General features: G+C 44.3%; 1 protein-coding gene across 1 annotated transcript; it reads right to left on the minus strand.

Moving 5' to 3' along the window:
* Window positions 1-74: 74 nt before the first annotated feature.
* LOC139576084 (transcriptional repressor CTCF-like) lies at window positions 75-12901 on the minus strand. The gene is made up of 13 exons (XM_071401738.1): window positions 12719-12901; window positions 10996-11277; window positions 10696-10887; window positions 10188-10539; window positions 9660-9830; window positions 7898-8031; window positions 7660-7780; window positions 4567-4716; window positions 4306-4466; window positions 3912-4094; window positions 1655-1790; window positions 1379-1528; window positions 75-1162 (listed from the first exon to the last, which is right to left on the minus strand). Exons 2-13 carry the CDS (start codon window positions 11266-11268, stop codon window positions 882-884), a joined length of 2304 nt encoding a protein of 767 aa, XP_071257839.1. The 5' UTR covers window positions 11269-11277; window positions 12719-12901; the 3' UTR covers window positions 75-881.
* Window positions 12902-13301: the final 400 nt, after the last annotated feature.

The raw sequence follows: 13301 nt of genomic DNA on the forward strand, positions 1-13301 counted from the left end.
TTCAGTACTACATGCCATACTAAATTAGCCTAATAAAGGCTGAAACTGAAGCAAATTGACTCATGACACCCCAGTAGGTTGATCTTTTTTTATTTGTATTATTATTGGCTGTACAGTCAAACATCCTCCCACCCCTCCAATCATATCTTGCCATTCAAGCCCCTAGCATTTAATTTCAATGGTACAAAAGAAAAAAGCATCAAACCAAAAAACGAATTCTAAAAGCTTTAACAAGAGCAAGGTATTGTGTTTCATTTGAAAACAGCATCACATTTTGTAAAAGCAGAATATTTCAGGTCATCCTACCCCCCTAACCTTTGACCCCCTGACAGATAATTCCATGGGTGAAAGCACATGATAATTGTTTTTAGACAGACAACAGAGCACAAGAAGAGGGCCAACATGAAGAGAACAAATGTGGGCCAAAATATGCAACAGAGAAGGCATTCTGAGGGCCTATAGAAGATAATTGACAGCAGAATGAGCACATGATTTGACATAATACATCATCATGATGTAAACCCCCCCCCCTCTCCTTACATCTTTTCCAGTGACAACAGTCTCCATAATATTATCCAGATTCTGTATACAAACATAATTCAACATGAGGGTGTCAGGGGTTTCGCAGTGGGATGTAGATAGAGATCGCAAGAGATGAAAATAAGCTCTTAAAAAAATAGAATGGGCTAAAGGTATCTTTAGACATGTCCCAGGCATTATCATCAACATCAGAGAGAGAGAGATCTTAGGCTATAACTGGGGTGTGCATGTGTGGTATACCTGTACAGTGTATGTTTGAGAGTGGGTACAATGGGGTGTATGTTAGTGTACAGATAGGGGACAATTTGTATTGTTAGATGTAGACAGAGACTTCGTCTTCATCACCGGTCCATCATACTGAGAATCATTTCAGGAGTGAGGTCACCGTTGGGCGGAGCCTCTGTGACAGACAGTGCCACTTCCTGCACCACCTCCTCCCCCTGGAATGACTCTTCTACCTGACTGTCAGGTTCTCCTTCGGCATGCTCCACCTCTACTGCTGGCTCCTCATCCTCGACAGCTTCTTCCTCCTGGCTCGCCTGCTCGGCTTTCATCTCTTTCTTCACGATGATGTCATCCACCTCGCCTGTGGTCTCATCCTCCACCCGGATGATTGCCGCAGCTGAGGGAATAAGAACACTTTTACACATCTGTCCAGCTGTTTTGGGACTTTTGAGTCCCTTGGGGTACTGATCAGTGATCTGCACCTGATTAAATATGTGAAGGCCAAAGTATTCACTCGATGCCAAGTCTGCATGAAAAGTGATTCCTTCAAGAAATTAAGTAGGGAGGGTGGTATTTTTTTATTATTCCAACAGGGGACCAGAGTGACACTCACTTGGGGTAGGTTTGGCCTTGGGAGGTCTTCCACGTTTCCTCTTGGCTGGCGGGCCAACAGGGGCAGGGACAGGGACAACCGGTGGTTCCTGCTCCACCTCAATCTCAGCTAGCAGCTCCTCCTCTTCCTCAATGTCATCCAACTCAGGCTCTGTGGAAGAGAGGAACAAGACCTGATTTTAGCGATGTACTCTTAAGATGCATAGTAAACAATATTACATTATATTGTTGCATTGTATGTATAAGAACAATAAAGTGAACTGTGACTTGGTCGTACCGGTGTCGTCATCGTCGTCATCCCGTCTGGAGCGCATCTTCCTCTTCCTGCCGCGGCGGCCTTTCTTGGGCGGGGTTCCGTTCTCATCGCCGGTGTTCTCTCCGTTACAGTTCTCTGCGTGACGCAGCATGGTGTTCTGAGGAGCAATGAGTCATATACAGTGCCTTCAGAAAACAGTGAGATAGTCAATGGGCTGGACGATTCTCTTCATCACTCATCTTGAAAAGATGTACTAAAAACATGCAAATAAACCATTAACATAATGAAAAAATCGAATTTGTACAATTTAAGGCCATGTGGCAAATGCAGGTACTAGAGCATGTGGGTCTGGGCAGATGAGATGTAGTTGTTGTTCGTATGTGTATGTTTAACTGGTTTAAAAAGAATAATGGAAAATGGAAGAAATCAAAAAATGTAAACAGTTATTCATATCCATTGACTTATTCCACTGTGTTGTGTTACAGCCCTGAATTCAAAATGGATTAAATAGATTCTCTCTCACCCATTTAAACACAATACGCCATAATGACAAAGTGAAAACATGTTTAGAAATGTGTGCACATTTGAAGATAAATACAGAAATCTAATTTACATACAGTGGGGCAAAAAAGTATTTAGTCAGCCACCAATTGTGCAAGTTCTCCCACGTAAAAAGATGAGAGGCCTGTAATTTTCATCATAGGTACACTTCAACTATGACAGACAAAATGAGAAGAAAAAAAATCCAGAAAATGACATTGTAGGATTTTTAATGAATTTATTTGCAAATGATGGTGGAAAATACGTTTATTTTTTTATTTTATTTTAAATTGTCTGATAAACAATTTAACTATTTGGTCTGAATGCAAAGCACTATGTTTGGAGAAAACCAGGCACAGCTCATCACCCCTTCAACACCATCCCTACCGTGAAGCATGGATGTGGCAGCATCATGCTATGGGGATGTTTTTCAGTGGTAGGGACTGGGAGACTGGTAAGGATAGAGGGAACAATGAATGGAGGCAAATACAGGCAAATCATTGATGAGAACCTGCTTCAGAGTGCAAAATGACCTCAGAGACTGGGGTGAAGAGTTACGTTCCAAGCGAAAAATGACCAAGCATACAGCCAAAGGAACGCTGGAATGGCTTCAGAACAAGAATGTGAGAGTCCTTGAGTGGCCCAGTGAAAGCCCAGAAACGAATCCCATTGAAAACTGGTGGAAAGACTTGAAGATTGCTGTTCACCGCGCTCCCCATCTAACGTAAAGAGTGACTGCCATTAAAAAGCAATGATTCCCTTTGAAAAACGACATGTGGCCCCGATGAGTCAGAAACTAGTGTCAAAATTATTACAAGTGTAAACATGATAATTTGGGACTAAGTCAGTCGTCTAAAACATTCATGCATCACAACGGGTAATTTAAGATTGTTTTGATTTGACAATGTTGATTTGCCCACTAACATGGGATGAACAGCTGCGGTGATTGCGCTCAACCAATAGCATAGACAGTGCGACAGACCTGCTCAACAGCTCCGAATGTTCACATAAAACACCCTGCAAAAAAAAATTTTGCTTGAGAAATACTGCGCCTAACACCTTAGTTAGAAACAAAATTATGTAACTAAAACATCCTTGACAAAAACGTACAAATGATTTACAGATTTATTGAGTTATGTTAGATGTATTCAGTGACTCATGGTGGACAATCATTAACCAAATGCAGAATTAGTCAGAAAAGACTGAAATCTCGTTTTAAATAAGCAACAGAAAAAACACCTGCCAATTGGCGTGTTCAGTGGCTCTTTAACAGAGCTTGAGAAAATCTGGAAGAAATGGGAGAACATTCCAAATCTAGAAGGTGATACCCAAGACGACTCATAAAGCTGCAATTACTGCAAAAGGTGCTTCTACAAAGTATTGACTCAGAGGTGTAAATACTTACGGAAATTAGATATTTCTGTATTTAATTTACAATACATTTGGAAAAATTTCTAAAAACATGTTTTCACTTTGTGATTATGGGTATTGTGTATAGATGGTGAGAGGAAAACATATTTTGAATTCAGGCTGTAAAACTAAATGTGGAAGTCAAGGGGTATGAATACTTTCTGAAGGCACTAAGACCACAACACACTGTGGAGCAACTAGGCTTCAATCCTCCCCAACCTGGTGGGAGGGTGTGTTTTTTGAGTGTCCTGTATCCTGCTCGGAGGATATGCGTTTGGATGTGAATGAGTCCTTTAGCCTGCAGTGTGGATGTGTGTTGTCCCCTTACCCTGCGAGTAAAGGTCTTGCCACACTTGCTGCAGACGAAGGCAGTGGGGATGAAGTTGGGGTCATGGTAACGTTTGAAATGCATGTCCAGCAGCTGCTTCTGCCGGAAAGTTCTCTCACATTGGCTGCAGGCGTACGGCTTCTCCCCTGTGTGTGTGCGTCTGTGCATTATCATGTGACGCTCCTAGGGGTCAGAGGTTAAACATAGGACAGTCAGTGAACACACCGAGGTCTAGAACAGTCTCTGGCTGATTCCAAACATATCCATGGGAGGCATCTCAATTGTCTAAAGTGGCCTCTTCTCCTCATCTCTGAGATTGATGATGGTGGACATCAACCATTTCAAATCAGGGAAGATTGTGAGGAAACAAGTAGAGAAGGTCTCTTTCACGTACCTGTCTGCAGCAATAGTCACACTGGTCGCACTTGAAGCGCTTCTCGTTCTTGTGGGATTTCTGGTGCTGGATGAGTGCGTAACGCTCGTGGAACATAGCGTCACAGTAACGACACTTCCTGCCCATCTCCATGAACGAATGCTGCTTCCGCAAGTGCACACCTGAGAGTGAAAAAGGAAGGAAGGGACAATCCAAATGTAACGAACACGAAGACCGTATTTCAGCAGAGGAGATATGATTGTGCACAAGCGAGTCGCTTACCCAGGTCGCTCTTGCGGGCGATGACTGTGTCACAGTGGGGGCAGTGGAATTTGGCCACATTCTCTGTGTGCTTCTGCAGAATGTGCATCTTCATGGTGCCGCTCTGCGTGAAACGAGCATGGCAGATGTAGCACTCATATGGCTTCTCACCTGCCAGAGAGGGACGCTTTATTAGGTTCTATGTGAGGCAGATAGGTGTGTGTGTATATATAAACTTAGCAAAAAAAGAAAATGTCCTCTCACTGTCAACTGCGTTTATTTTCAGCAAACTTAACATGTGTAAATATTTGTAGCTCCCACAGGTCCCAGACGTGCTCAATGGGATTGAGATCCGGGCTCTTCACTGGCCGTGGCAGAACACTGACATTCCTGTCTTGCAGGAAATCACGCACAGAACGAGCAGTATGGCTGGTGGCATTGTCATGCTGGAGGCTCATGTCAGGATGAGCCTGCAGGAAGGGTACCACATGAGGGAGGAGGATGTCTTCCCTGTAACGCACAGCATTGAGATTGCCTGCAATGACAACAAGCTCAGTCCGATGATGCTGTAACACACCACCCCAGACCATGACGGACCCTCCACCTCCAAATCGATCCCGCTCCAGAGTACAGCCCTCGGTGTAAGGCTCATTCCTTCGACGATAGCTAAACTTGGATTAGCTAACACAACGTGCCATTGGAACACAGGAGTGGAGGTTGCTGATAATGGGTCTCTGTACGCCTATGTAGATATTCCATAAAATAATCTGCCGTTTCCAGCTACAATAGTCACTTACAACATTATTAACAATGTCTAAAAAAAAAAAGAAGGAAAAAAAATAAAAAAAAGAAGAAAAAAAATAAATATAAAAATAAAAGAAAAAAAAAAAGAAAAAAGAAAAAGAAAAAAAATAACAATGTCTACATTGTATTTCTGATCAATGTGATGTTATTTTAATGGACAAAAAAATAGCTTCTTTCAAAAACAAGGACATTTCTTAGTGACCCAAAACTTTTGAACGGTAGTGTGTGAAAATAAATAAATAATATATATATATACACTGCTCAAAAAAATAAAGGGAACACTTAAACAACACAATGTAACTCCAAGTCAATCACACTTCTGTGAAATCAAACTGTCCACTTAGGAAGCAACACTGATTGACAATAAATTTCACATGCTGTTGTGCAAATGGAATAGACAAAAGGTGGAAATTATAGGCAATTAGCAAGACACCCCCAATAAAGGAGTGGTTCTGCAGGTGGTGACCACAGACCACTTCTCAGTTCCTATGCTTCCTGGCTGATGTTTTGGTCACTTTTGAATGCTGGCGGTGCTTTCACTCTAGTGGTAGCATGAGACGGAGTCTACAACCCACACAAGTGGCTCAGGTAGTGCAGCTCATCCAGGATGGCACATCAATGCGAGCTGTGGCAAGAAGGTTTGCTGTGTCTGTCAGCGTAGTGTCCAGAGCATGGACACGGATGGTCTCCTGAGGGAGACCATCCGCCACCTCATCAGGAGCATGCCCAGGCGTTGTAGGGAGGTCATACAGGCACGTGGAGGCCACACACACTACTGAGCCTCATTTTGACTTGTTTTAAGGACATTACATCAAAGTTGGATCAGCCTGTAGTGTGGTTTTCCACTTTAATTTTGAGTGTGACTCCAAATCCAGACCTCCATGGGTTGATAAATTTGATTTACATTGATCATTTTTGTGTGATTTTGTTGTCAGCACATTCAACTATGTAAAGAAAAAAGTATTTAATAAGAATATTTCATTCATTCAGATCTAGGATGTGTTATTTTAGTGTTCCCTTTATTTTTTTGAGCAGTATATATATATATATATATATACACATACACACACACACACAAAAGTATGTGGTCACCCCTTCAAATTAGCGGATTGGGCTATTTAAGCCACACTCGTTGCTGACAGGTGTATAAAACACAGCCATGCAATCTCCATAGACAAACACTGGCAGTAGAATGGCCTTACTGAAGAGCTCAGTGACTTTCAATGTGGCACCGTCATTTTATTTATTTAACAACAAATTCTTATTTACAATGACGGCCTACCACGGCTAAACCTGAATGACACTAGGTCAATTGTGCGCCGCCCTACATAGACTCCCAATCACGGCCGGGTGTGATGCAGCCTGGATTCGAACCAGGGACTGATGTGACGCCTCCTGCACTGAGATGCAGTGCCTTAGACCGCTGCGCTACTTGGAAGTTTGTCAAATTTCTGCTCTGCTAGAGCTGCCCCGGTCAACTATAAGTACTGTTATTGTGCATTGGAAACGTCTAGGAGCAACAACGGCTCAGCCGCGAAGTAGTAGGCTACACAAGCTCACAGAATGGAACCGCAAAAAATTAATCTGTCCTCAGTTGCAACACTTACTACCGAGTTCCAAACTGCCTCCGGAAGCAACGTCAGCACAATAACTGTTCGTCGGGAGCTTCATGAAATGGGTTTCCATGGCCGATCAACAGCACACAAGCCTAAGATCACCATGCACAATTCCAAGTATCGGCTGGAGTGGTGTAAAGCCTGCTGCCATTTGACTCCGGAGCAGTGAAAACGCGTTTTCTGGAGTGATGAACCACGCTTCACCATCTGGCAGTCCGTCGGACGAATCCGGGTTTGGCGGATGCCAGGAAAACACTACCTGCCCCTATGCATAGTGCCAATTGTAAAGTTTGGTGGAGGAGGAATAATGGTCTGGGACTGGTTTCCATAGTTAGGGCTAGGGCCCAGTGAAGGGAAATCTTAACGCTACAGCATACAATGACAGTCTAGACGATTCTGTGATTCCAACTTTGTGGCAACAGTTTGGGGAAGGCCCTTTCCTGTTTCAGCATGACAATGCCCCAACATCAGTGCCCAACCTCACGAATGCGCTTGTGGAAAGCCTTTCCAGAAGAGTGGAGGCTATTATAGCAGCAAAGGGGGGACCAACTCCATATTAATGCCCATGATTTTGGAATGACATGTTCGACGAGCTGGTGTCCATATACTTTTGGTCAAGTAGTGTAGCATCGATCAACAGAACTAAAATCAGGAATACTTGGGTGTAAGGCCGAGAGATTGGGGTATGTGTTACCTGAGTGTGTCCTCATGTGTCTCTTCAGTTTGTAGGTGTCTCGGCTGGCGTAGCTGCACAGACTGCACTGGAAGGGCCTCTCGCCTGTATGGGAGCGGATGTGTCTCTTCAGCTTACTCACCTGGGGCAAAGAGAGAGAGAAACATTTAAACAACATTCCAGAAACATTTCAGTTCTACATTGCTATCTAGCTGTGAACTAATTTGCATGTATAAATAGATCAGAGGTGCATACTTACCTCCACACTAGCGTAGTCACACATGGAGCACTTGAAGGGTTTCTCGAATGTGTGTTTGTAGCGACGATGACGCACCAGCTCTCCACTGGTCACAAATGCCATGTCACAATCTTGGCATTTATGAGGACGAGTGCCTAAAACGGAGAGGGCAGGGGCAATAATTAACATAAGTAGCACTCACCCTATCCATTCAATAAGGATAAATACAGTTTAAGAAGTTTACATACACCTTAGCCAAATACATTTAAACTCAGTTTTTCACAATTCCTGACATTTAATCCTAGTAAAAATTCCCGTTCTTAGGTCAGTAAAGATCACCACTATTTGAAGAATGTGACATTTCGGGTAGCCTTCCACAAGCTTCCTACAATAAGTTGGGTGAATTTTGCCTCATTCCTGCTGACAGAGCTGGTGTAACTGAGTCAGGTTTGTAGGCCTCCTTGCTCGCACACGCTTTTTCAGTTCTGCCCACAAATTTTCTATAGGATTGAGGTCAGGGCTTTGTAATGGCCACTCCAATACCTTGACTTTGTTGTCCTTAAGCCATTTTACCACAACTTTGGAAGTATGCTTGTGGTCATTGTCCATTTGGAAGACCCATTTGTGACCAAGCTTTAACTTCCTGAATGATGTCTTGAGACGTTGCTTCAATATATCCACATAATTTTTCCTTCCTCATGAAGCCAGCTATTTTGTGAGGTGCACCAGTCCTTCCTGCAGCAAAGCACCCCCACAACATGATGCTGCCACACCCGTGCTTCACGGTTGGGATGGTGTTCTTCGGCTTGCAAGCATCCTCCCTTCTGCCTCCAAACATAACGATGGTCATTATGGCCAAACAGTTCTATTTTTGTTCCATCAGACCAGAGGACATTTCTCCAAAAAGTACAATCTTTGTCCCCATGTGCAGTTGCAAACCGTAGTCTGGCTTTTTTATGGCGGTTTTGGAGCAGTGGCTTCTTCCTTGCTGAGCAGCCTTTCAGGTTATGTTGATATAGGACTCGTTTTACTGTGGATATAGATACTTCTGTACCCGTTTCCTCCAGCATCTTCACAGGGTCATTTGCTGTTGTTCTGGGATTGATTTGCACTTTTCGCACCAAAGTACATTCATCTCTAGGAGATAGAACGCGTCTCCTTCCTGAGCGGTATGACGACTGCGTGGTCCCATGGTGTTAATACTTGCGTACTATTGTTTGTACAGATGAATGTGGTACCTTCTGGAGTTTGGAAATAGCTGAAAAGGATAAACCAGACTTGTGGAGGTCTACAATTCTTTTTCTGAGGTCTTGGCTGATTTCTTCTGATTTTCCCATGATGTCAAGCCAAGAGGCACTGAGTTTGAAAGTAGGCCTTGAAATAAATCCACAGGTACACCCCCAATTGACTCAAATGGTGTCAATTAGCCGATCAAAAGCTTCTAAAGCCATGATATAATTTTCTGGAATTTTCCAAGCTGTTTAAAGGCACAGTCAACTTTGTGTATGTAAACTTCTGATCCACTGGAATTGTGACAGTGAATTATAAGTGAAATAACCTGTCTGTAAACAATTGTTGGAAAAATGACTTGCGTCATGCACAAAGTAGATGTCTTAACCGACTTGCCAAAACAACCCTTTGTTAACAAGAAATTTGTGGAGTGGTTGAAAAACGAGTTTTAATGACTCCAACCATAGAGTATGTAAACTTCCGACTTCAACTGTACATAGTAATTTTTTTTGTTTTTAACAGCCTGTGACTGAACATGCGAGTCTGTAGATACCTGTGTGTGTGTTGAGGTGGTTCCTCAGCAGTGTGACCGTTCTGAAGGCCCTCCCACACAGATGGCATTTGTGTGGCCTCTCATCTGTGTGGCTCTTCATGTGGCGGTCCAGGTTAGAGCGCCGGGGGCAGGTGTAGCTACACAGCTCACACTGGAACGTCTTCTTCACACCTGAGAGACAAAAGAGGTTATAAAACATTAAAAGGTAGACTCAGCGAAATGACTTTGCCACGAGCAGCACCACAGATATTGAGATGAGTGAAATGCATGACGTCTTAAGTCGCGCTCACTGTGATACACAGTATCTGCACAGGGTTGCTTCACGCTGTTAAGAGCGTGGTAGCCACGGGACCAAAACAGCACAGAAGTTGCCTCAACGCTCATAGTTGTTGCGGAAATTGACCCACAATGCGTTCTACTTGCTGCATCTACGTCATCGCCGAGTCTCCCTTTAACACACACATATCTCCTCCTCACACCCCAAAAGAGAGGGGTTGCCATACCCCCACCTAGACACACAACTCTGACCTTTCTTTTTTATCTTAGTGGGTTTGGGCGGCTTCATGTTGCCCACAACCTTCTCAGCATTGACCTCAGAGAGCATCCCCTCCTGCTGCTCCTCCTCAAAGTCATACACAGACACGTCCATGTCTCTCTCCCCCTCCCCGTAACGCAGGCGGCTCTTCTTGCCCTTCTTCACCTTGCGGAGGCCAGCAGTTGGTTGGTAATCTGGGTCTTTTGACCATGTCTGGTCCTCTACTTGGGGCTCAGCTTCCTCCTCCTCCTCCTCCCCATGGATCACCTGGAGCTCATCCTGGGCTGCCTGCAGTTCTTCCTGCTCAACTGTCTCCACCTCTCCATTCGCCCCCACCTTCACCACCTTCACCAGACAAAAACAATTTGCCAGGAAGGGGTTAGAGTTGTATTATAGTCAGTGCATCTCACCAGATCCTTCAGGCCAAAGTGTGTATAGAAACATTAAGCAGGATATTAAAATGCTTGTTTAAAGTGTGTTTGTAGTTGAGTAGCGTCCGACCTGGAAGCCCTCGGGCAGAGGGAGGGTGTGGCAGATCACTGGCTCTGCCTCAGTATTGCCTGCTGAGGCGTCAACGAAGCTGGCATGGAGCTCTTCCACGGTGGCTGTAGTGACAGGGACCTGCACCAGCTGCAGCTGTCCAAGCCCCAGCGCTGCACTCGTCTGCTCCATGTTCCCCTCCATGTTCACCACCTAAAGTCAAGACACAGTCAGTTCACTGAATAATTTATGCCTACAAGTTTGGCTTACAAGGGATATCTTCCAAACCTCTCTCAACGTAAACTCACAAATCACACTAACCTGCAGGGTGATGATCTGTCCCTCGTCTCCCCCGGTGACCGTCACTGTGCCGCCCCCTTCAAGGACCTCAGTCTTCATCTGTAGCAGGGCAGGGTCAAGGGTCGAGTCCAGGGTGTCCATCACCATCATTTCAACATTCCCTGTCACCTCTTGGGGTGCCACACCCCCCTCCATCAGGGCAGCCTCTGCAGTCTGGAGCAGCTCTGCTCCCTCCCCACTGTCCTGGAGACCCTCGACCTGAGCGGTCTCAATGGAAACGACTTCACCCTCCATAGAAACGACCTGATAATACCAGAAGAATATTAAAATAAACAACCTTGAAGCATGATACACTATATATACACAAAAGTATGTGGACACCCCTTCAAATGAGTGGATTTGGCTATTTCAGCCACACACTTTGCTGACAGGTGTATAAAATCGAGCGCACAGCCATGCAATCTCCACAGACAAACATTGTCAGTAGACAATTCTATGCTTCCAACTTTGTAGCAACAGTTTGGGGAAGGCCCTTTCCTGTTTCAGCGATACAGAAATGGTTTGTCGTGATTGTTGTGGAAGAACTTGACTGGCCTGCACATGGTCCTGACCTCAACCCCATCAAACACCTTTGGGATGAATTGGAAAGCCGACTGCAAGCCAGGCCTAATTGCCGAACACCAGCTGATTATTTGATCTTTAATCCTACTTCTCTTGTCTACCAACAATTTGACAAAGTCCCAATAAAAAACACTCCCAAAATAAGCAGATCTTTTAAAATATATATATAAGAAACTCACTGTATTTACCCTATTCACCCTCATGTGTCTTGCCCCGGTATTGCGGATGTTTTTGTAACATTACCGTGCAGGTTATAGAGGGAGCTCGAGCTCTCATGACAAGTTTTAAATCGAATGGCGGCTGTAGGCGGACCAGGCTGGCGCGATGGGACGTGGTGCCGATGATAGAAAACCAATGCCTAATCTAGCTTCTGAAGAAGAAATCTACTCTCCGTGCTCGCAGATTTATTTGGGCTACATATTAAGATATGACTCTACATTCCCTCATTCCGTGTTTACTCTCGGGAACCTTTGTGAAACGTTACCTAGTTACCGAGCCAACTTAACTAGAGCCCCAGTTTGAGAAGCCGTAAAATAGCTTGAATCCATAGAAAGTATTACACAATTAGTGTTGATATATTAGAACCAAAGGATTGTTGTAGAACATCGACTAAAATAACTACCCAGATCAGGTACTATGTAGTAAATCTGAAATACTACAGAAGATATTTATTGATTACATTTCCCCCCCCAAAGTGTAGCACCATGAGGGATTGGAAACATTAAGGATGTTATATTGATACAACGTACACATCGACACAAAGTTTAAACTCTAAATGTTAAGCTTTCGTTCTAGAACTCGGAGACGCAGGTTCTCTTCTCAAAAGAGGAAACAAAGGGCACGAGAAGATGGACGCCTGGCCTAAACAAGCCACTAAACATTAAGGCATTTATAAAGCCATCTGTGCCTTAATACGAACCAATAGCAGTCCAAATACACTAATACGTTTAACAGAAGCTCTAACTTCTGGGTTATAAATGTTTTTAGTAAATTTCGATAACGATAGAGGGAGACAAACACCCCCCCGCCAGTCGCCTGGACCGCGAGCCCCACCGTGACACCTAGAGGCCGACGACAGCTCCTACAAAAATGCCCCCCTTCATCGGAGAAAGTTCCGTTTTACCTGCTCCTCGGTCTTCCTTTTTCTGGTAAATTTGCTTGAGCGCTCAGTGCTTGTTCGGTCTTCCTCTGGCAACGGTAGAGAAGATTGCCCTTGCGTCCCAGCGCTATTAATCCTCTAACGCTTTGACAGAGTTATCTCTACACAAAATGGTGGCCTGGAGCGGGCGAGGGTGCATGCGCAGACAGAGGCCCGACGGGAGAAGTGGGAGGGGGGTAGTGCAGCAGTTGTGTGGCAGTGACGTCTGAGCGCCAGTTTTGAATTCCAGGGTTCGTGGGCGTGGTTCTGGGTGAACAGTTGTTTCCACATGACAAAAAAGTTGTATTTTTTCTATACTTAGTTTGCGTTACCTTAATAGTGATATATTTCACTATGAAAAGCAAAATATTTCAAGACTACCATGCAACCACAGCATAAATGCATGCGTGTAAGAATAGTTTGTTAAAGATGTTGCTTTCATTATGTAACAAATATGTATTGTGGGGCTGGGAAGGCTTGAAGCAGGCTATGATAGTGTATATCTAATGCTTGACTTGGGCAAGAGCTCACTGGAGCTGAGTACCTGCACCTCCAACGTTCTACTGCT

The sequence above is a fragment of the Salvelinus alpinus genome, chromosome 5 (genome assembly GCF_045679555.1).
Source record: "Salvelinus alpinus chromosome 5, SLU_Salpinus.1, whole genome shotgun sequence".
In the NCBI taxonomy this organism is placed as follows: domain Eukaryota; kingdom Metazoa; phylum Chordata; class Actinopteri; order Salmoniformes; family Salmonidae; genus Salvelinus; species Salvelinus alpinus.